Genomic DNA, 24,873 nt, shown 5'->3' with positions numbered 1-24,873 from the left:
TCCCTGACATGTTCTTCTAACTTCCAGCAATCTGCAGATCAGGGGCTCTATGAATCAGAGGTACATTTTTTTGCATTAATAGCCTGGAAAGAGCTGTCTCTTAAAATCTATATAATCAATTTAACCTACAGACCTATAGCATCCACCATCTCACAGGCTGTGTCAAATGATCTTAGTTCTTTTTTTCATAAAATGGAGTGAATACTATGCCTGGATACTCTGTCCACACCACAAATGACTTACAAAGTTTCATGCAATGAAAAGACTTGACAAATCTAGTGTGAACACTCCGCGAGTGGTGTAGGGGGACACTGGAGAATACCACTTGAATATATATAATCTACTCTTAATTTGCAGTTACTGAATAAAACAGCATACATCTAGCATAGATATATTGATAATATTATGTGGGGGGGTCTGTGTGTGTATGTGGCTTTTTAATCTGACAATAAAACAACTAGGTGTTTACATTCCTCTTGCTGATTCTCAAGTATGCACATGGATTCAGATACTGAAGGACACCAATTCTACTGAAAGTTATGAGCATTGTTGTGAAAATATTTACGCTGGCCTTAGATTTTGCAAAAGCCTTAGACTACCGTGGGTACTGTAGCCCAAGAGCAATTTCATATACCAATTTTAAAAATCCTTTTCATTATTCTTGGTATGTTGGTAGCCAAAAGAATGCTGTCAATATTAACTAGAGTTTTTCATTCTCTGCACTGAATATTTTAGTGTATGCCTAAGATATGCATTTTCTTGCTTTTACGAAGCCATAAAGGCAAGGGGGTTTCTTTTTCCGAAACAATAGACACCATCTGTAATTCTCTAGGGACTGTATCCTGTATTAACATTGGATCACTGCAGTTTCAAATGTTCTACACAACAGACTACACACAGGTTAAAATACAGCTGAATAGAATAAAATACCGAAAAAGCTGAGGGAAGATGGGGATCAATACCTTGTTGGCAGTAGATCTGGCTAATGCAGCTTGTACAGATGTCTGTGTATCATCATCTACTTATTTGTATTTCCTGTTCTTCACACCTTCTGTACTGCTGCTATTTCCTCTGTCCTCTTACTGGGCTGCCCTGATTCTAGATCCTTTCTTTTCTGCTTAAATTCTCTTGGAAGGGTATATCATAATTTTGTAAAACTATGATTTCTATTTGTATATATTACATTTTTTTATATATATATATATATATGCATACACATATAACACATTTTATTTGCCCCAGAACCTAATGTTAATAGCAAAGTCGGGGAGGAAGGTATTAGTATTCATTCTTGCTATGCAGGATATGTGAAAACAGTTAAAGTCACCATCATCACAAACTCTAATTCATACTTCCTATATTATTATGTCACTTTTTTGTTTTCAAGTCTTCTTTAATTTCACCTATTACTTGAATTCACAGTCATTGTTTTGTGCAAATGGAAAACACAATGAGATCTGTCGCTGAAAATAATTCTCTTCATATTAATTTTTCCTTGTGCCAAAGATTATAAAGAAACATCCTTCATCAGTTGTTAGAAAAATATCATAAGTAGGCAGTGCTTCCACTCTGTTGACATTTCTAGCCTAAGTATTAGAAATGTGAAAAAAGATGAAATGAAGTGGAATAGCAAAATACCCCCACCCTCTCCCCCCAAACTACATAATCAATTCCCTATAAGATAGGAATTTATTTTTTTTTACCTTCAGCCATTTATCAACACACTTGGCATGGAACTCGTGGTTACAGGGTAAGACTCTAAGTAGCTGCCTTGACTCAAAATCACACATGCACACCACACACCTAAAAAAGACAACAAAGTTCAAATGTATCTGCTATGTAAGAACAACAAATACATATTCCATACAAAACCTTACAGGTACGACTGCACATGGTAGCTCTTTTACTCCTCGGGTAGCTACAGTTATCTAATATCTGTGGTTGAAGATGTGTAGCGTGATAACGTAAACTGAGAATTGCTGTTGTGGGTTTTTTTCTGTGTTTTCAAATCACAAAGCAAGTGCTCCTGCTCACAGGAGTTCACAGATTCAACCAATAGAACAGATGTTTAATCAAAATTCAAAATGGTGGAGATAATGATCTATAAAGGTCACTCCCTACTGATACTAGTAAGTAGCACTGAGGGTCACTGAAACTGGAATATCAGAGAAAAATCATTACGCTGAAGTTCAAACATTAGACAGCATTTGGCACTAAGTCACTTTAACTACCTTCACATCTATACTGCCCTTTCCACTTGGTTATGCAGATCTTTCAAACACAGTAAGTTAATGGGTTTTAAAAATAGGAAGATGCACTCTTCAACCACTGACCAAGCTCTATCGGGAGCACTTGAAACTTCAACACTTGAAGCTATTTTAACACAGGCTAAATTCCAAGTTGACAATGTCACTTTCATGTCTAGTATGCTGAACAAAATCTTTAACATCTTTCTTTCATTTTAAATTTTTTGATACTGAGGAACAAAATTGAAACATAGCTCAATGATGTAAGACTAGATAGAGGTTTTAAAGTAAGGATAAAGAGTATTTAATCTGGAACGCAATCCAAGAAAAAGAAAATTAAACTGTTTACTGACATGGCTGCTTTTAAAGCCCTTCTGGCCTAGCTGAGGCCGCAAGTTAAAGAAATGAAAATATAGCCACCTAAATTAGGGACCTTTGAAAGAGAGCAATGTACTTACAATGTCTGTTCTGACTGGTGGTTGTTTGGATTGAACCTGTAGGACGGAAGCTGTTCAATGTCTGCCTTTGTCAATCCTCGTGGTTTGGCTTCTCCCAGACGTTCTGCCAAATTCAGCAGTGCCTGCAAAACATGGAAACTGGACATTTAAAAATTCACTGCTCAAACAGGCTGTAGCACAAAACACCGTTCTATCAAGAAATGATTAGAATCTTAGTTCTCCCCTACAACACAAGCTCGATGGAAAGCCTTTCAGAATTCAACCATCTTTCTAATTATGTAGGATGTTCTCTTTGGGATTTCAAAACCTCCAGGACTCAACTTCCAATTAGACCTGTGACTGCATGCACAGCTTGATAAGCATTTTGCTTCTAAAGGGTCCCTTCACCCCACCATGAAATTAATAGTGCTGGTAACCAGAAAAAATCGTCAACAAATTTGCTTCCTACAAATATGCGAGTCTGGTCTTGTGAGAGAAACCAAGAATTTAATGGGACAGGTTCTGATTCCCACTCCACGTCTTGGGCTAGCTGAATTGAAATACGGAGATTTTATCCTGAATCTGGAAAACAAATACATACCATCAAACTTTAAGCACTTTTTTTGCTAAATTTTCTTTTCTTTTTCTATAAGCCAAGCATTGCAACTAAAAGCCTCTCATGTAAATAATTTGCACTCTGTCACGTACGTAACTTGCAGTCCTTCACAAGGGACCTAAGAAAAATATCACTATAAATGTGACGGAGAACCAAGGCATAGAAAAGTTAAAAGACTTGGTGAAAGCTGCAAACAGTACTGATCACAAAGAGATTTCTAATACTGTCAAACCTAGGGCCCAAATTCTCAGAAATAAGATGATGCTTCTTCTGAACTAGCACAGAAGGTATTACAGAAGTGCTCATTGTTAAACTGAAAATGTGCAACTACACAGAGCTCTTAAGGGGAGCACAGGCAAAGAGATGCAAAAGTAAGGGTTGATGATGACTGTTTGAAGAGAAATCAAATGGAATCCAATAGTCTCAGAACCAGAAAAGACACAATAGCTGGGACTGCCCCATAATTATCTAGGATATTAAAGAGGGTTCTACATCTATAGACGTTAATTACTATACCCTCCTGAGGGCCAAGAAGAAAAGGCAGTAAGGCAGTTTTATAAACATTACATTTAGATTAATTAATCCTATGACATTAACAATATTCTGCAAAGTTATGCACATAAAGCCAGTAACTTAGCCTGTTCTTTTGAATGTGCTTCACTTCTGTTTGATATTTAAAATCAATTAAAATTCAAAAGGAGAAGAGTAGCATGCAGAACATAAAAGCCAAATAGTTTAATGATTACTAGCCTGGAAGGGTGGATTCTGGGAAAGAGCAACAGACAACAAATAAAGCTAAGCACTTCTAATATCCAGTATTGCAAAAAAATCTGAAAGGATGGTTTCTGGATTCTGTCTTCACAGTCATTACATTTATTTGAAAGGCAAAAGCAGGATTAAAAGCAAACTAAAAGTTTATGTATTGCTTTAGCTAACATCTGTTCTTCAAAGGTAGTTGTAGTTTGCACACCAACCTCATAGTTTTCTACCTCTCCATCTTCCACATCCAACTCAAAGCTGAAAGCTGGTCCAACTGCAGGTGGCACTGGGAGCATTGATCTACCATGAGAGCAAACAATGATAAGGTTCACCATCTTGCTGAAGGAAAGCACAGAAACATCTGGCAGAGGTAAAGTTACCTTATTGACCCCTCTCAAATCAACAAGTTCTCAGAACTGGTAAAAATGTTAGGTCTGAAGTCAAGAATAGACATTTGAAGTGAAAGAGTCAAAGGAAAAAGCTAATTCTGCCACTTTTTGATACTGGGAGTGCTGCCTTTTTAATTGCATGCATGTCTCAACTGAGACTACCAACCAGGCTCAGCATTATTACAAAAACTAATCTCTTGATTAAGACACATTATGGAGAGCTAAAACTGACAATGAATTGACGTACTGATTTTAAATATGTTTTATTTCTTTAAGTGGATAAAATATCAACAACGAAAAGGAACCCTAAGTTCAATTAGCTCTCCAACACAAAAGCCTTGAAACTTTTGTAAGCCTAAAACACACAATGAAGATAAATAGGATATGCTACTGGACCAACTTCCATACTTAAGGCAAGCACAAACTCACTTTCTCACATACTGTGATGTTGGTTAAAGCAGAATCTCTTCAGATAGAGAGGCAAGAGAGAGATGTTCTTCTGTTTTTATATTCAACAACTGTTTTTGCCCCCCAAGATAGTACTATGGGTCAAAACTTAATGCACAGACATAGAAACCACAAATTCACAGCACTAAAAGATACTAAAATCCTACTGAAGTCATCAGGAATTACTGTGCCACATCACGTCCTCAATGGACAGGCAAGAAGCTATGACATTACTCTTAGACTGTAAGATGCAAAGTTGAACAATTCATTGGATCAGATTTCTGGTGCCATTTTCATACCACGTCTGAAATTGCACAGAGAGAATCATATACCCAAACTGCCCCACAGAGAGTCTACCATAACACACTACAGGTAAGTCCTAAATGTTAATTGTCCCACATCTTTTCCAGAAACAGGTAATCAGAGGCAGAACAGAAATTCAACAGCTGTAACAATTAGCAGTTCAGCCAATAAAGAGTAACATATCACAGAAAGCTCCCACCCTTGTGTTTCACAATTAAGAACCAAACCAAAAGAAATTATTCCATAAGTGAAGACTCCTAGGACTTTATCCTACAGTCTAACCATGCCTTGTAAGAGTATCCAAGAACCAAGTTTTAAAATTTGTTGAATGTTTTACAAAGAGTTCAGAAACAAGAGGCTACTCTGCCTCAAAAAACTCACAAAACTACATTGGACAAAATTGTTCACTCATATTTTTACTTGCTCAAGGGTGTATGTTATTCAAAATAGGCTGAAAAATATACAAAGAAATAGAAGTTTTCCTCCTCTCTATAACAGGTGAACTACGCCTGTTCTCTGGTAAAGTCCAACCCTAAAAAGTGCCAAGACTCTTGTTGAAAGTCATGTGACTTAATAGCCTACATGGAAGCAAATGTACTTTGAACTTACAGCACATAAGGTAAAAGGCTGGGATGGTAAGGGTGTGGTGGTATTGGCTGCTGTGATCGGTATCTGCTGCGCCCTGTGAGTCTTCGAGGCATAAAAGGTGGGTAAGGCTGCAAGAAAGAAGAAAATAAGCTTCAACTGGAACTTGTGGAACTGGAACTTGTGTCCAGTTCTGGGCTCCCCAGCACAAGACAGACATGGACATACTGGAGAGAGTCCAACGAAGGGCCACTAAGACGGGACTGGAGCATCTCACGTATGAGGAAAGGCTGAGAGAGCTGGGACTGTTCAGCCTGGAGAAGAGAAGGCTCAGGGGAATCTTATCAATGTATATAAATACCTGAAGGGAGGGTGCAAAGAAGACGGAGCCAGGCTCTTTTCAGTGGTGCCCAGTGACAAGACCAGAGGCAATGGGCACAAACTGAAACACAGGAGGCTCCGTCTGAACATCAGGAAACACTTCTTTACCGTGAGGGTGACTGAGCACTGGCACAGGTTGCCCAGAGAGGTGGTGGAGTCTCCCTCCTTGGAGATATTCAAAAGCTGACTGCACATGGTCCTGGGCAACCGGCTTTAGGTGGCCCTGCTTGAGCAGGGGGGTTGGACCAGATGACCTCCCTTCCAACCTCATCCAGTCTGTGAGTCTGTGATTCAAAATTTTGTTTCCTTAATCATGAAATAAAATGAAATCTGAATATTGAAATCCACTTTCAATAAAGCATTACTAAAAAAATCCAGCCTCTGCTCAAATCCAAAAGAACCTCAGCCTCAATTTGAAACGATTCCCATCGACAACACACAATCATACCATTCCCTGTGAGAGAGTAGTAACACACAACAAAAATCCTTGCAAGCTCTTGTGTGCTTAGCCTACATGCAGGCTGGTTTGGGAAACAGGACTTGAACTGCTGACTCTCTTGTAACTAAAAAAGCCCAGGCTTTAGGCCTGGTGCTATTATGCAGGCTTGTGCACAAGTGGTTGAGTAAAGAAGCCTTTTAAAAAAAAAAAAAAGTGTCTTTAAAAAAAGATTTTTAAAAAACATCTTTAAAAAAAAACTTTTACGCTATGGTGGTGTATATTTACATTTATGTTAAAGAAGGGTTGAAGCCGTTCATGTGTTTGTGGAGTTTAATCAGTACAATTTCTGCAGCTGGACAACGCCTGAAGAGACAGTCAAGCCTAAAGCTTCAGTGTATTCTTTCCATGGATAAATCAGGGCTTTTTTGTCATACTTTTTTTCATCTGCATGCTAAGCTCTTTACTTGTATATTTAAGTTTTCATTATAATTGTTCAAAATTCCTTGCGTTACCTACTAAAACGGAGACATACATGGTAAAAAATTTCCACCTAAATGCAAACTATATTTTCCCAGAAATATTCAAAGTACTAAAATCTTTTCAGTAATTTTTAAAACTGAAATTCATGTACCACTATTGAATTCATATTTGAAGGCCTTGAGACTTTTTTTCTTCCAAAGAACACTCAAAGTCTTTACTAACATGTTTTTCTTCTTCCATGTTTGAAATTTAAGAAAATGCAAAAGCCCACCACCAATGACTAATCTAAAAGCCCCTAACTTTACAATGGAAACATTATTAATAGGTAGCCATGGTCATACATAAAATTTACATAGGAATGCAATACAGAACGCAAAAGAGCCAGGGTCTTTTTCTTGAAAGTAAGATCTCAAACTAGACCTAGCAAATATCAATTTTACTGCTTTGTGAATTCTGCAGTCCAAAAATATAATTAGAAACTGAGTGTTCACTGAATGAAAGAGAATCAGAAATGCAACCATTGCATCATAATTTTAATAAAATTTTATACAGATTTAGGATTGCTTTATAAAAGACCATACGATTATGTCCTCAGCAACATACAACCCAGAACTGAAGCATCAGAGAGGACAAATGCTGTATTATCTGCAAAAAATGGTATTTTGTTCCTTATCTACTTTAAAGACTGAACCTGGAAATCAAGAAAGCCTCACTCCAACCAAAATGTTTGTGATTAGACTGTGATTCATCTAACAAGCATATTGAACAAAATACAAGCAGTTTATGGAAGTTTTTAAGTGCCTTTGTCTCCAGTGACTCATAGTGACTGAAAACTTCATTGAAAATCTGTACACCTTTAGTTTAACAATGAGCTGAATATCTTTTTTAAATGGTGGAGACTTATTTGAACCTTTATAAAAACTGCAGCAAGCATTTAACTAGGCTGTGTGATTTCAAGGAGATTAATTAAAGAGAAGTTGTCTGTATATTCTGTAGTCACAGGGCCTAAAATGTCATTCTCATTTAAAATTTTAAATAACAATATGCCTCTAAAACCTTCTATCAACTTGATGCACAGGTCAAACATTAAAAAAATTCAGAGTGTATACTTGACTTCTAGTTATTTCTTCAAGCATTACACAGGCAGAAGAGATATTTAAAAAAAAAAAAAACAACCCACACAAAACAACAACAATAAAAAACCACCTCAGGACTAATATAATTGCAGACTGAAGTGCACCACAAAGATCCGAGAGGTAGCACAGACACTGGACGCACCACAGAAGCACAAAATTCAGCACAGACTTTATCCTGCACCAGGTTTAATTTTTTCTGTGCTGCTGCAGTTGAACTGCCTGTAGATCCCTAGAAAGTTGGCTTAAAGCAAGCTTTGCTGTCTTTATAACATGGTGCATTTTAAATTATGGAAGCACTCTATACAACTGCTTACCTGCAAACACTCTGGAGAAGAACTATTTTTAAAGCATTCTAGCTTTCCTGACTTGTGGGAACTCAACATACGATGAAGAATCAGCCAAAAGTGACAGCAGCTTTTCTAAACTGTATTAACTAGTTTCTGCAGCAGAAGTCCTGGACTGTGTGGCAACACGGAATGTTTTCTAAGGGACCGCTACGACACTCTGCAGATAATGTTATCAGAAATCATTTGCTGGTATCATTAAGTTACCCTTAATTTTATTAAAACAACCTCAAAGAAAATACCACAGTATGCAGCTATAGCCAATAATGGAATACAACTGCAAGAAGTGCCACTTTTCAACAAAATGTACTACAGAATAAAGATCAAGAATGTTAATGCACCATGAACAAGAATGTAGCACAGAAAACAACACTTACTACACCAAATGACACCTCCTGGTGTAAAGGATCGTGGGTTAAGAATTGGAGAGGAGCTGAGGGAGGCAATGTTGGTGCATGGGCTGAGGGAGGGTATGTAAAACCTCCTACAGGAAGATGTTCTCCAAGCAGTTCTACTTCATTTTCTATCCTTTGAAGTGGCTAAAAAAAAAAAAAAAAAAAAAGATAGGCTTTGTTGCAATAATAGAGATGCAATTTTTCCCCAATAAAGAACTGCAATCCCAGCTGCATATTCTGAGCTGCTGTGGTCAATTTTATGGGGGGGGGGGGGGGGGGGGGGGAAATTACAGGTATAATTGTACTCAGTTTCACATAGTAACTCTGTGAACAATCCCTGTGTCATTAACACTACCAAAAAGCAAAGACAACACTACACATTTGATATAAATTCACCTTTTCCAGCTAGCCATGCTTATAGACCAGGAATTTATGCGATCTAGCAAATATAGGAGTGGCTGTAATTTCCTGTGTCTTGCATTTTTCAGGACAAATATTTGCTCTCCTTCTTGCCAGGCTGCTCTCACTGTACAACTATGCGAGAGAAAAAAATAAAACAACCACAGACAAGAACTGAAATTGTGCCAGAAAATCTGAAAAGTGGAGAGGAAACATGGCGACTCCAGTGGATTAAACTGCTAATGATATTCAGTAACCAAGCAGATGCTTTCCTAGGAGGGTCATGCAAGCAGTCCTACCAAGAACACACAGTCCAGAGGTTTCAGAAGCATGAGATTCCAGTTCAGTATTGTAATCTAGTCAACTGTAGTACATCAGTCAGGCCCAAAAGTGCTCAAGAAATAACCAGGAATTGTCATTGTTTCATTAATACACCTTTCTGTTCCTGACACTGAATTCCACCATTCCAAGAAATTCAGCTAAGAAAGCCATCTTGTGGAACCAAAGGAATATTCTGTTTCCCTGTTATGTAGAGCAAACTTTAAACACAACGTATTCTTAAATCACTAAGATACAAACATTTTGCCAGAGCTGAAAGTTGACAGGCAAACCTAGGCAATAATCTAAGTAAGCAACCCAAGCCCATGCATTTTCTAAAGGAAAATCTTACAAAGATTACCACTGAAAACCGTATTTTCCCAGCTGTTCTCCCATCATCACAACAAAGTGACTACAACCCTATCTGCACCTGAGACATGGCATGGAGAAGTCTCAGCAGTGCTTGTAAGTAACAATGAAGCTGTTTTCTATTTCTGCATTAGTGAAATACTGACATCTTCTAGTCAGAGGGGCAAACAAATGGACATGAGTATACAGATAACCCCACAGTAAGAGCTGTAGGCCAGAACTGAAAATCTCACTTCCCCCCCAAATCCAAAACAGGGTCACATTTTCCCATGTTTGCGTAGTCCCTGTCACTAAGCCAAGCCTGCTTACGCAGAAGGTATCAATAACTTTCATAATTATTACACAGAGAGAGAGCGCGAGAGAGCGAGCGAGAGCGCGAGTGCGCGAGAAAGGCAGACTGTAGGCTCCTGAATATGTCTGGATGACCTAAGGTCATTATGTTCTAGGAAAAGCACTGGTCATTTAAAAATTAACTGAGAAGTAATACAAAAGAAGCATGTAATGAAAGTAACATTCTGCACTTTCTTCTCTCTCTGCTAAGCTTTTCTCTGAGACCGCTACTGCACTACACAATCTCCTCTGGATTCTCTTCTGCTTCCTGGGAAAGAAATACCTGAAGGAATAGTTCGTGAAGCAAATATACATCTTTTTGATAGAAGTAGAGGCCTATGGAGAAACAGCACAGACAACAGCTGAATCTGAAGAGAAACATGGTGAACTTTAAAATTATTTTTTTGTCTTCACACTAAGCGGTTACAGACTTGCTAAGGAAGCGTAAGTGCAAAAACCTATTACTTTAAACAAAATCCTTCTGTTTCCTCAATCAGGTATCAGCACTATTTGCCCATCCAGCCCCACCAATTCTACAGAGAGGGGGGTAAGAAGCATTACTTACCGACCGTGACTGTTGTGCTTGGAAAGGAACGAATTGTCCTGGAGGAGGCAAGTGAGTAGGGTGGTGTGGAGAGATATGAGGAGGATGCAAAAGGAATGGGTCACTAGAAATGAGGGGTGGAAATGCTGCATATGGTACAGGTAGGTGCTGGACTGAGCACGCCTGGAGCATCTGAAATAAAATGGAAACAACATATTTTTGTCTCTAGCACAAACATTCCCTATAGAACATTCTGTATTTATTATGGAAAGATATCATTAAAACAAAGCAGTTCTCTTGCCTCCTTGGAAAAGCCTCCAAGACACACATAAATAGTAACTCATTCAAATACACAAGGAACAGTGATTAGTACAGAATAGGTTCTAGAAGTACCATAGTGTGACATCTGCTAAGCGCAAAGTAGCTCTCACTTCTCATGAGGTCAGTGGGAGTTAGGGTTTTCAATACTCCAGTATTAGACAGACTCCTAAGTGATGAACAGATACATTTATCCTAGTTAATTTTATTTTTCCCACATATTACCTTCAAAACAACATGCCAAAGCAACAGCCTTGCAACCATTTTAAGCTCTAGATGGAGCTGAGGGAATCCCAGCTGTCAGACTGTGCCTTAAAACCTCTGTTGCCTCATATACTAAGAATAATTCATAAGCTCTGCTCAGTTTTGCACTTGGAGGGGAGCCCCATGCTCTGAAGGCGGCTCCCTAAGTGACAGCTACTGTGGGAAATAGCCCTTTTTCTCTCATCTTTGAAATTCCTCACACAAAAGCAACTTTGAGCACTAATATTTGAACACTAAAGTAATGAAGGCACTGCAGGGAATGTGCTTTGTGGAAGTGTTCAGTTTTACTTCCAACTCCAGGTATGGAGGAGCAAGAAAATCTGTATTCTCTTTTTCTTGCTGTTTGATCCATCATAGAATGTCAGGCACTTCTGTTACATTTTTGACAATTAAAAGAGCAATTAATAAGATACTTGTTATCAAATCTTACGAAGAAAGAGGACCCCGTTCTGATCTCTCACTTTTTTTTTCTTTTTAGTCATGTCACACAACATATATTGTGAAAACTGACTATAATGGCATAAAATGGTAGAGATCTAGTTTAAAATCAGATTACAGTAGTGGAGGTGGAACTATCACCTCAGTTTACTGTGATCATGACCAAACATAAATCTTTATATGCATTGAAACAGTAGCAGATTAATTTGATCTGACTACTATTTTTTCTTAAATGCTGACTATTCTTCACCCTCAGCTACTACATCATTTTTCTAAAAAAGAAATACAACAGGCAAGTGTTTCTGTGGTTAAAATACATTTTTTATTGTATTTTACTAAACTGAAAACTGTTTTCTGAAATAGTCTAAGATAAATTTGCAGGCAGAACATCACATAGTGTTCTTTAAAACAGAAGGTACTTTGGGGAACTTATTAAAATAGGTTTCATCCCAAGATTCTGTATGGTAAAGATTACCATAGCTCCAATATTTGTTTGGAACAATCTATGCTATGCTCATGGCACTTTTTAAGTTAGAGCAAATGAGGCTGCATTATCTTTCAAGTGGAAAGAAATGAAAACTACCTGTTTATTCATTCAGGCTTTTGGAAAACTTCTGCTGTTTGAACATATGCTTCCAAGAAGTTTTAAAACTGATGAAGGTATTTCACAAATGTCATTTGTTTATTTTATAGTTACATATGCAGTAAGAGAGACAAATATTGTGAAATATTTGTGAACAAAAGGATACTGGGAAGTTCACAGATGAAGCTGGTGAGCAAGGTGACATGCTGCAGGGCAGGGCTACCTCTCCGATGTACTTTTATAGGCTGGAGAAATTGGCTGACAGGAATCACGTGAAGTTCAACAAAGGCAAATGTGAAGTCTGGCACTGGGACATAATAACTCCATGGAGTAGGACATTTTCAGATTGACTGGTTGGTGAGCAGATTTGCAGGAAAAAAAAGTTGGGTTCTGGTGGACACATCAAATAGGAGTACGCAAGAGCCACAGTGTACTCCTGCAGTCAAAAAGACCTACTGCATGCTGGGCAGCATTACTAAGAATGTAACTAGTGGGTCCAGTGAAGTGATTCCGCCCCTTTATTTGGAACTTGTGAAACCGTATCTCAAGTCCTATGTCCAGTTTTGGCCTCCCCAGTGCCAAAGACAGACAATGACATACTGAAATGAGTCCATTGAAAGACAACATGATGACCAGGAGCTTGGAGCACACTGCATAAATGAAGAGGCTGTAGAACTGGATTTGTTCTTAAAAACAGAAAACTAAGCAAAGACCTTACCATTGTCTTCAGCTACTTCATGAGAGGGGGTAGGCAGAACCTGACTCTTCCTCAAGGGGCAAAGTGAAAGGACAAGGACCAATGGGACCAAGTTGCAGCAAAGAAAATTCAATCAGATATACAGAAGAAATTCTTCACCATGAGGACAGTCAAACACTGGAACGCAGGCTTAGAGGGGCTGTGAAATCTCCATCCTTGGAAACTGGTACTGCTCTTAGCAGGTGACCTCCAGAGCCCCCTCCTAACTTACATTATTCCTCAATTCTGTGACATAATAGAAGAAAGCATAAAGTCTGCCTGCTGACGTTACATAAACTCAAGTTTAATTCTTTATATTCACTTGTACTGCATCCATTCTCTCAACACACTTGATTAACTGTTGTACACTCAGTCCAAAAAACCTGGTTAGAGCTTTACTCCTGTATATATTAAAGGACAGCTGCATTGTTGAATTATAAAGCATTTTATGAATTGCACAGATAATATACCTGTTCAAAGTAGAGGGTAAGATTACTAGTATCTGTTGTTTGGATTTCCCTAAGCCCCAATACAGTTTTAGCTTTTTCTCTGTTGTTGTTTCTTAGGACATTCTGCTTTCTTGCCTTGCTGAATTTACTGTGCAAGTATCGTTCCAATCTCTGGGTACCCAATCTGAGATTGCTTTGCTCCACTAACACCACCACTAAATAGAAGAAAAAAGTTCTCTCTCATCCTGCCTCAGGGATACACGCTGACTTATGTAACAGATTTTCACCAATTTGAAAGGTAAGGGGAAATATTGCCCACAAATATTCCAGACTGGCCAGTAGTTTGCTGCAGACCTTGTTGTCTCTCATGGGGATAAATGGCACCTGGACAAGATGAATGCAAATTACCCTCACTCTTCAAACAGCTTAACGAAATAGGTGGTCACATCAAGGGTTTTGTTTCGGTGTCATAGGCTTGTTCATGCCCTCAGGTCACAGAATGTGCTATAGGAAAAGTTAAGTTACACACTGCTGGCAAATGCACAGCTGGCAGAGACCAATGTTTACACCAACATTATAAACAGTTACTGGACACAATATATAATATTTATGCATATTACAGATTTATACTAGAAAAAGGAGGGGGAAAAAAAGCTGTGACTCTTCCAGCAGGTTCTGCAAACTTCATTTGTACAGCTGAAACTTCCTGGGGTACACTTCTTCAGCTCTGGTGCCTGTTAATACTTAATCTTGAAATTTCCACAGAATGGTAGCATCAGAATGCTATGACCTGGAAGATGGTATCTCCGAGTTGATACATAAAAATTTCTGAGAGAACAATTCAAATTCTTTCAAATTTAAAGCTGGCAAATTAGCCAGTCAAGGCACTTTATTCTACTCCCAGAAAGGTACAGTGACATCATTATTAAAGAATATTTTGATTCATTTTATGAGAGCATTTTGAGACAGAAAATCCCTTCTCAGCTTTTAGTGATCTTTCAGGATCTTATTACTTCTCAGAAGAAAACCAACTTTGGAATATCAGACCTTTTTGTATATAAGCCCCGAACGAGGTCTCTACTAAGTAAGATTTTTTTCTAGGTGAGCTGCCTAATAAAAGCCTTAGAAACCTTCCTCTTACTATCTGAAAGTATGCAGAATAGCTGCTGCTAAGAAGTCAGTTCATAAAGTAGCATTTAGTTTGAATTAAAAACCATCAGGACTCTATACTATAAACAGTCATACTCCATAAAGACAGTAGGTAGGTACCATATGATCCAAGGCCTACACTGCTATGCCACTGCAATTTACCACAGGGAAAAAAAAAGGCTATTTCCAGCAAAATTAAAGCCACACAGACACTGAAGCTCCAAGGTGCCATTCCTATGCCTAAGATTGAAGCTGGTGTAATTACAGAGACCCACTTACTGGGGGAGGCACACTGCAAACTGGAAGGTGCTGCCCACTGAAAACCACTGAGCACCCTGGGACCTGCTGTGTGCTGCAGGCTGGGATGTGCTGGCCTGTGCAAAGTGGTATCCCATGCGGAGCCACCGTTGTTACCGTGTATGAGACAGGAACTGTGCCCTGATGGATCTGCAGCAAAAGGAAAAAAAAAATTAATAACAATGTAAACTATTAACAGTGTTGTACAGCACAATGAGAAAGATAACAAGCTTTTACCTACATATCAGAAAAAAATATCTTCACAATGAAGGTGTAAAAGGAGGCACATGCTTGTAATTCCTGTTCATTATAATATTCTCCTCAATGGAATATTACTTACTGATCAGCAGTTTCTGGGCAAGGCCAAGACGGATCTCTCAGCTTAAAATGTTAAAACTTCAAAGGCACCTTAGAGTCACTCAGAAGCATCTGAGACTCTATTAAGCCTGCTCCCTCACATACTAAGGTTAGTTCTTACAAAATAAGAAGGCAGTAACTTCCACATAAAAGCTAATCTACAAGTAGCTAAAGAATCGTCTCAACTCTGAAGGGACTGATTCAATAATAATTCACAGACTTGTATCTTTAAAGAACAAGAAAACCGTGTAGATTTTCTTTCTTCCAAATAGGCTGATCTCTTGATTCAGTCTCAGACCAACACTCAAGCTAAGTCTCTTAACCTAAATGTAACAGAACAGCTAACTGGAAAGCTGAAAAGTAAACACGACTATGAGGCAGCAGACCCTCAGTATCCACATCTATATTTGGAAACATACCCATGTAACCCAATTTTCCAGCTAGTGATATTCCCTAGAATTTGATCATCAAACCAAGATCCAAAGGTATTCTGGACCTACAAACCAGTTGGTGTTTTTGTTTTTTTTTTTTTTAAAAACACTAAACAAGAAATCTCTGGTGCTCTAATAAAACTGAAAAGGCTTAAGTGTCAGGGAGCACAGATTAATAAAAAGTAATTATTTCAAGCAAGCTCCCTCTTTCTTCACGAGCTGCTAAAATGGAACCTGCTTGCTTAAAATGGAACAAGTAAGAACAGCTCATTACGAAGGTGAGAACGAGTAAAGACAGCTAACCTACTGAACTGTTGGTGTACAGTCACAGAGGCCAAAACAGAACACAGATCACTGAACAGAACTTAAAATCTCAACCTGTATATCACTAATGACAGAAAACTCTCAGGAGAGACACTGAATTTGACCCAGTTCAGGTCAAAAAGCTGGGTATACAGTGCAATGCTGGGTGTGATTCTGAAATGTTTACTGCTCAGAGTAATAATAAAAAATGACCTCTCAAAATGGTTATGTCCCTGAAGTATAAAACATCACCGTGGAAGATCTCAGTTAGTCTGGAAACACTGACATCTGATCGTAGATGGTGCTTGGAAATTAGAGGCAGTGGGATGGAACAACTGTTTATCCAGGCTTGTCATGATGTAATCTTGCTACATAAAGCAAGAGCACAATTTGAATTTTTGACATGCTGCAGCAGTAAAATTGTTCATCAAAATGTAAGGTTGTGAGACAGCTAGAATGGGGTTAGCTTCCACCCTTGCACTTGGTCTCAAATGCAAATACTTCCCTACTGAGAACTGCTCTGCACACATAATACAACACATCAGTGCTATGCAGCTGCACTGAATGCAAACCAGTTTTTAAGCAGGGATGTTAGAGTTGCATTCTATGCACATGCAGTTTGAGAAGTGGACATCCAGATAACCAGTTCTATTTCCCCGTTCATGAACATGTAGCAACTAATGTACTTATGCTGCAGCCTGCTGATGTAACAAACAACAACAACAAAGGTTACCTCAATAGGACAACTTCTTTTACAGGTCGTCAAATAGAGAATGCTATACCAATTGCTGTCGCAGAGAGGAAATATTTACATTCTGGACCAACCACATATCTCATTTTTTCGTGTCATTTAAGGAGGAGTTGATTAGGCTTGGATGGCTAATTTGGTTACATGACAATACTATGAGTTCTGCTGTCATGTAGGCAACCAATTATAGGCATTGTGAATTCTACTTCTAAACAATGTATTTTAACTATTTAAAGACGCCTAGGCTAAGGAGAGGTATTTCACGTGAAACAGAATACATTCTTAGTTAATCATATCACATCTTCATCACATTAAATTAACTTTAGAAGCAAAATAACTCAAAGGTTTGAGCCAGAGGCCTACAGAACTATGCCAATACATGCATTGACAAATTGTTAAATATCAATCTTCTTCATTAAAAGTCTGGACTTTCTTTTTGTTTTTTCACTGCCTACTGCAGTGCTCCGTACACCAATAATATTCAACAAGAAAAATGCTCTGTAAGAGGGCAAACAGAATTTAGTGTTATGTGACTTCCATTGCCAACTAATTTGGGGACGAGAGGGATCTTGAAGATGTGGGGGGGAATGGAGGGGGTGGGGGGAACAACAATAACAAAAAACCCCAAACCCCACATCTCCAACACCCTTCTGTTTGTACTCTAAAACTCTTACCTGATCATGAATGTCAACCATCACTGCATTCTGCTGTGGTGGGTGAGCAGCTGGGTGCAACATACGAGGAGATACATTCGGTGGGTGAAAGGCTCGGGGCTCTTCTATTGCTTGCTGCTGTCCATAGGAGAGATGGTGATAGTTTTCATCCTGGCTAATAGCATTATGTCTAGACAAACGATCTCTCCTTGTTCTCTGACGTCGAACAGGAGGACTGGAAACGCATTTAAAAAATTAGAGATTATATAAATGACACAAATCCTTCTTAATAACTAAAACCACAAGAGAATCAAGTATCAAGTAATCTTTTACACTGGAAAATTTTACTAGAACAGGTTCATTAAATTGGAATAAAACTTCTTACTGACAAAACTGCTAAAAGCCTTAGAGATAACACTTTTTTCAGCATAAAAGTGCTTAATAGAGCATAGCTTAATGCTGTGAAGGAAACCAGGAGAAGAATTCTTACATAAACATTAACCTGTTTAAAAAATGGCACTTGGATTGCCAAGACAGGTGCTCAAAAGTCAAGATAGCAAACTTCAAGAGACTTCTGTGCATTTATTCTAGGTAAAAATCCTTCATTACATGATCACAGATTTCCCCAGGGTCCTTGCTCCAATCAGGCCACAGAACGGCTGCTCACTTAGTGACAGAAGACAAAGCAGTAGAGTCCTCTGAAGAAACAAATGAATTTTTCAGCTCTCACATGTTCACTACATAACTGAGTGCATCATAGAATTCTCTCCAGAAAATCCCAGGAAATTGTGATTGTGGTAATCTTTCTTTGTCAGAGTGGAGAACTGTTGTGTAGATTGATTTAGACCAGAGCATCCACTTCTTTTGAGCAACTGATCTACAGGCATAGGATTTGATCATGTATTCTTATATAATTGTGTGTATGTCCTGAGCAGAGCTGCTACTATCTTGAGCCGAGACTTCTGTAAAGCAGTGACCAGAGGCTGAGGTTCAACACTGAGAAAATGATGCACACACAAGTAATAAACTCACTATTGGAAGCTTTGATCAAGTCGCTTCTCATTTATTTGGAAGGGGAAAGAACTGAAAGCACAAACCCATCCCCCAGTACTTTCAATACATGCCTTCCAATCTCCACAACACATAAATTACAGGTCCCAGAGGCAACAGCAAATTAAAGCTACGTGGAACAAAATGGTTTCCCACTTATGGAAGAGGCTGAAGGAACCAAACTGCAGAGAAGACAAGAAAGGTCTGTGACCATTAGAACACGTCCTCTCCAACAATGCATGGAAGAGAACTTAAGATTCCTCACTCTCACTACTCCCATTGCTATTACCAAATAAAAAATCAAATAAATCTGAAACCTATTGGCAAATCCCAGATATTCCTCAAGTTGAGTCCAACTTTTGTGCTGCATGAAACAGACATACTCTGGGGAAGGGGGAGCATACTACCAGCTATTCAGATGCTACTGTGAGTATATGATACAATGTCTCAAGCCACTATTTTTCTGCCCTACTTCACAGGAATGTTATGCCATTATTGCCTTTCTTAGAACTGAAACAAATGCTAACTCATCACAGGTCAGACAGAAGGCATAATGCCAGACTATAAGACAGCATTCTTAAAACAAAAAAGCCTCAACCAACCAAAAAAACGCATAGCCTTCTTTATCTTTACAAATTACCATGTCGGAACATACAAGCTGTGTTTTCTTCTAAGCACTAAGAACCTAAGTTTACAGTCTTACTAATATATTTGTCTTAATTCCAGTCTCCTTTCCCAGTTTTTGTTGCACTTTCCATCTCTGTATTACTAGTATGATACACCTGTTACATTCTCATTAGATAAAACTGGTATATATAATTTGTAACCACAGAGCTATTAATGCAAAAGATATTCTATTTTTTGGAGTACTAAGGTTGCTTTAAAGTTGCTATTTCCTGCTATGAAACAGAAATGCTCTGAATGCTTTTAACATAAAATGTCTATGTAAGGATTTTTCTTTGGAAAAGCTACAGGAATAGACAAAAGTTACAAAAGACAGCTCCAATGCTTTGGAAGAAGAAGAACAGAAATTCTCTAACTGCCACCAGCACTTAGACAAGGTAGCTTCTCATAAAACTATTCTTACCCCTGTCTTTGTTAAAAGGTCTGGCTTTACTTTTCTCTGAGCCCAGAATTATGAGAAAACACACCCAGCAAAAGCTGGCAAAACTTCTTGAGTGTTTTCTTAAATGAACTGAGCATCATTCTCTGGAAAAAGCAAAACTGCATTTTTTCCTATGCAGAGTTACAAATAAACTATACTTTTCATTCAGCAAAATTCAGAGCATCCCGACACATAGTTCTACGTGCTTCCTGAATTACTAGAAATGACTTCAGAAGAATTGTCAAGACATGCGTCTAAACTATTATTTAACATCAGTAATGAACTTGTGCTTGAAGTCTTTAAAAAGTATCCACAAAAAACCTCCTCTGGTTCTACATGCACAGTATAAACATGATAAATGCCCAGTTAAAACAGAGACAGGATGGAAGTGGTGAAAAAATGGCTGGAATTCCTATCCTCAGGTAGGAACAGCCATCAAAAGGTATCCAGAACTGCAGAGTTAGTATTCGCAGATCTTAGTATTTTCTAGCAAGGGTGATTTCTTTGCAGTAAAACATTCTTAAATCTCATTAGTTCAGAATTACATTCAAGACAAGGAGAAAAGGAAGCACAGATGAAAGGTGAGGCACAGCAATGGTACATATCTCCCCATTTCACAATGACTGGTAAAGGCAAATTGGAATGGCCTTCTCTGTTTCATATAGGTATGTATCGTGCTTTTACATTCACAATTTACCTCTACTTTAAGTAGCGGGACAAAAATAACATCTTTCTGCAAATTCATACCAGAAGGCTACCTTTCTAAACGTTGTATTTATTTGCTTACCATGAATTTGAAAAACTCACAATGAATTAGGGCACTGTTGTGCTAGGCACAGTGCAAAATCCCTGATACAAAGAGATAACGTATAAACAGTAATGCAGACAATGGAAAAAATCCAGATAATAAAAAACCAGCACAGCTTCTGCTGACCAACAGGAGTGAACTGGTACGATAAAAGAGTTAATGCTGATGATGTTGGGTCGGAGTGATGTCCATACTACACATACTTCAGAGGTTTTGTTTGCACTTGCCCTAGTCTGTTCCCTTGAGCTGAATGACCATTTGCAACTGGAGTGCACCTTTCATCTTATCTTCATCTGAAAAACTCATTAACTCTGAGACCACTCTGTGATGGGAAGAGAGAAAACAAAGCAGGGAAAACAGGAAACTGGCTTCAAAAGCACATGCATAACCTCATCTAAAGCATTAATAACAGATGCACTCACAATGATCTTAAGGAATCAAGCTTTGATCCATGAGAGTGGTTATTAGTTCTGGTACGGCTCCAGAGCATTCTAAGACTCAAAAAGACTCCTGCAAAATAAGAGACATGTATGCGTTGTTCTCCCTAACGATCCTGTTCTAGGAGAGGAGATTGGGTGCGGTACTATTCTGGAACCAACCTACAGCCAGCTCAAATGCAACAGCATGCTCAAGCTAAAAAATGCCCTGACTCAAGTGCAGGGAAACAAAGTACTGAGGGATCCAAATGTCTCTGATTAGAGCAAAAGCAGGTGTTATTCCCAAGAGCAGGTGAGCTGGTCCTAGAAAGAGTAATGCTTTGTGTCCACAATGCTGCAGCAAACCTAACAACTACTGTCAGACTGAAGATGGCTCTGCACTGAGATGTCTCTCCATTTGCAGCATGGTTTACTTGGAAGCCACAGGCACTACCTGGGTAACACCTGACTGCATTTCAATGGTAGACGCTTGTCCCATGCACATTCATCTCCTACACATTCCATTCTTCTTCATCCTACAGTATATCCAAACTGTCTAGATTCAGCTATCTGGCATTTAGCTTGCTAAGCACACTGCTTACTCTGCAGGAGATGCTCACAATTCAAGCTCTTTCTTAAGTTTGACAAGCTGTTTCAAGCGCTGTGTATTCTGAATGCCACTGATGGAAAGCTTTTTCAGATTCATGGACTTGAAGCATAGAAAACTAGCATGTTTTAAAGTCTCTTGCCTCAAAACCACCCCTGACTGATCATGGCTGACAAAATTGATTTGTGGAATCAGAAGAAAACCAGTTATATATTTCTTAATATTTTACATTCATGAAAAAGCACAGACACTTCAATTTTAGTACAAACCAAGTCACAATATTTCTCAGAAGCAAACAGAGGAACAGTGTGTTTTAACTTCCATTAGATGACTCAGCATTTTTGAGGCAGAACGTGAGGCAGTGAAAGCTTGTGTTTTAGATAATCAGTTTAACTAGAATAGTAAAGAAGTCTGTGGTTTTATGCTTTCCTATACTATCAGCCACCCAGGCACCAGTTCAACCTGGCCATCCCAATCTCTACTATTCCATGACCATTGGAACTTCTTCCAAAATCTCTGCTTTGAGAGGTTAATGAGCCACAAGCTATAACCAACATGAAAAGCTAACTTCTATTACATGCAAATCACCTACCTCAGCAACCATTTGACACCACACTAACCTCCTCACTCTCCCCAGCCAGTATCCCTTATCTGTATTTAGGTTGCTTTTATGTACGAAAAGAATTGTTACTGCAGTTAAAATCATGGTACTACATCAATAACTCTTCATATCTTTAAAAGTACCCTGATGAGAAAGGTTTTTCCTCACATTTTTGTAAATGTTTATTGCTCCAGTGCAGAGTGAATCAGGCTCATAATTAAAAATGTTAATAGGCACTCCTTTTCCCAAGTTGACTATTCACACAAATTACAGGATGATGCACCAACCTGAATTGCTTCCAGTAACTTTTCAGTTACAACTATAATAACTTACAGCTCAAAGCAAATGTTAACGTTTACCATGTGTAACCTAGTCAGCACTGCCTGAAATACACCTCCCTTGAGCTGAAATCAGGAAGAATAAGAAATTGTTTCCCAATCTACACAGCTTCCTTACCTCCTCCTGTTCCGTGCAGGTGTGTTGCATCGTTCCCCTGAGAAGTGGTGTTGGCTGGGCCGAGCCAAAGGAGGCTGCCTATTTGATGTCATCTCCCATGGTCGCATTGGTGGTGATGGGGCTGGTGATGCTGCTGTATAGTCAAAGACTGAATGGGAAAGGCGTTGTCGCTTGGGACTAGGACTGTCTTCGCTCTATGCCAGTGCAAAAAAACAAAACAAAACCAAAAGCCACCTCCAGATGAGTGAATTACAATCCATACTTCAGTATTGCTTTGCAGCTAGCATTAGGAGCAACTGATTGAAGACTGCACTAAAACACCATGAAATTAAACACCTGCAAGTAGTTGCCTATTCATTATCTTTATAACACAGATTTGTGATGGCTCACTAACCCCTAAAAGAATTACTACTACATTATATTTTAGCAGCATTAAAAGATAAAAATTCTAACATCCATGCAAAACCAAAACTATATCAGAAAAGAGAATAACATCAAGAAAATAAGGCATAACCTATTTTACATCCCTCCTCCCCTAGCATTTATAGGCTACAGAAGCATGAAAAGATGTATAAGCACAGTCTTCACAACAATGGAATCCGTACTTGTCAATAAGCAGATGTCATACAGAACTTGTGCTCTGCATTGTGTCCCCTTCCTATCAGGTCAATACTTACATAGCTAATCAGACATTTGCTCTGTACTGCAGCCTATTTTAATTCTGCTAGCTCAGCACCGAAGTGCTTCACCCTTCTACTAATTAGTATAATAATGGTCACTGTAAAGTACTTACACAACCTGAAGAACACCTAATGACCAATCTCTGGTTAGGTCTGTGTACTTCACTAAAATTATGCAGCGACTATATAGTGCCTAAAGTTTTCAGTGCTAGTGATATGAAGGCCATTCACCTCCAAGTAACGTTCTCCCAGTTGGTTCTGAACCCAAGTAACTACCTCTTCTCTTCATTGTGTGTCCATGCTATTGAATTATTAAATAGAGCTGTCATTCTTCTCAAAAGTTCCCACAGATGTCTTTGAATCCAGCAGCAAATGCAATCAACGTCCCTCCCCTTCACCCCACTATTCTGTCAAAATTATAACACGTCATGCTGTTAACAAGCATAACAACTGAAAATATAGAAAAATTCAAGTTCTACTCCAGAGCTCACCAAATGAAAACACAAAACCTAAAAGTAACACATGAACTACCACACTGGATCCATCCTTGAGTCCAAACATCACATAGAATTCTCTGACAGAACATCCCTGGTGCAAGCCAAATTGTAGTGTTTTGCTGCTTTTCAGCTTGTCCACTCAACCGACCACTTCAATTTAAGTCCACCACAGCATTATTTCAATTAACCAAAATGATCCCAAATTTGCATTTAATTGCAGATGGCTGATGCAGAGAAAACCGAACTTGTCTGCAATAGCTTTGTATTCCTAAACTGCCCCTCTCAGAGCCTGGTAATCCACAGATTGTTAGACGTCTTATTTCAGATTTACTTGTAGACTAGACTATGGACCTCTTCTGGTTCTTAGCTTTACAGGGGCCTATCATTTTCTGAACACCATCAGTTGCTTCTTGGTAGGTTACCATTGACATAGAGCTTGTCCTCCAATGTTCTCTCCAGTGCAAGCACACTCTTTTTTAACACCTAAAAGTTTTGTCCAGGTGTTTAAGAAGAAAAAAAAAAAAAAAAAAAGGTATTTTTCCTCTCTTTTGACTTGTGGCCGTTTTTACTAAATTTCACTCCTTTTTAGCCCCATGCTTTCAAATACTTTAACACAAACTGCAGTTTTCCCCTACTATACCTGATCTCAAGCAGTCACTAGCAATTGTTAAGGAACAGAAAAAGGTCAAAAACAAACATTCCCCCCCCCAAACACCCAACAAAAGCATAAAGTAAATGGGGGTGTCCATTTTTAATTCTGCATCTGTTAGATGTGGAACTATTAGCATGGTTTCCTTATAGAAACAGGCTAACGATGCATGTTGCTTGTTGCTCAATCTCTTCTGAACTCTTTAACCAACTGCATTTGAATTTTTAAAGAAAAATAGGTCAAAAGACAGGCATATACCTGAAGGTTCATGAAAGTACATGTCCAGGCAAAGGGTAACTCTTCCAGAAGGCTGCCTGCCCTCAGGATCTCAACACCAAAAAACTGGAAGAGATACCTGAGA

At 38.6% G+C, this 24,873-nt stretch overlaps 1 protein-coding gene across 1 annotated transcript in view; it reads right to left on the bottom strand.

The window, feature by feature from the left end:
* RNF38 (ring finger protein 38) overlaps nt 1-24,873 on the bottom strand; it is a 118,143-nt gene continuing 93,270 nt past the window's right edge. The window contains 10 exon segments of the mRNA XM_050913689.1: nt 1-47; nt 1,704-1,803; nt 2,705-2,826; nt 4,274-4,358; nt 5,807-5,913; nt 8,940-9,101; nt 10,939-11,109; nt 15,134-15,301; nt 17,665-17,878; nt 22,687-22,880. Coding sequence (XP_050769646.1) covers nt 39-47; nt 1,704-1,803; nt 2,705-2,826; nt 4,274-4,358; nt 5,807-5,913; nt 8,940-9,101; nt 10,939-11,109; nt 15,134-15,301; nt 17,665-17,878; nt 22,687-22,880 — 1,332 coding nt within the window. The 3' untranslated portion in view covers nt 1-38.

Source organism: Gymnogyps californianus, chromosome Z (genome assembly GCF_018139145.2).
Source record: "Gymnogyps californianus isolate 813 chromosome Z, ASM1813914v2, whole genome shotgun sequence".
NCBI lineage: Eukaryota > Metazoa > Chordata > Aves > Accipitriformes > Cathartidae > Gymnogyps > Gymnogyps californianus.
This window is presented reverse-complemented; position numbering and strand designations above follow the sequence as displayed.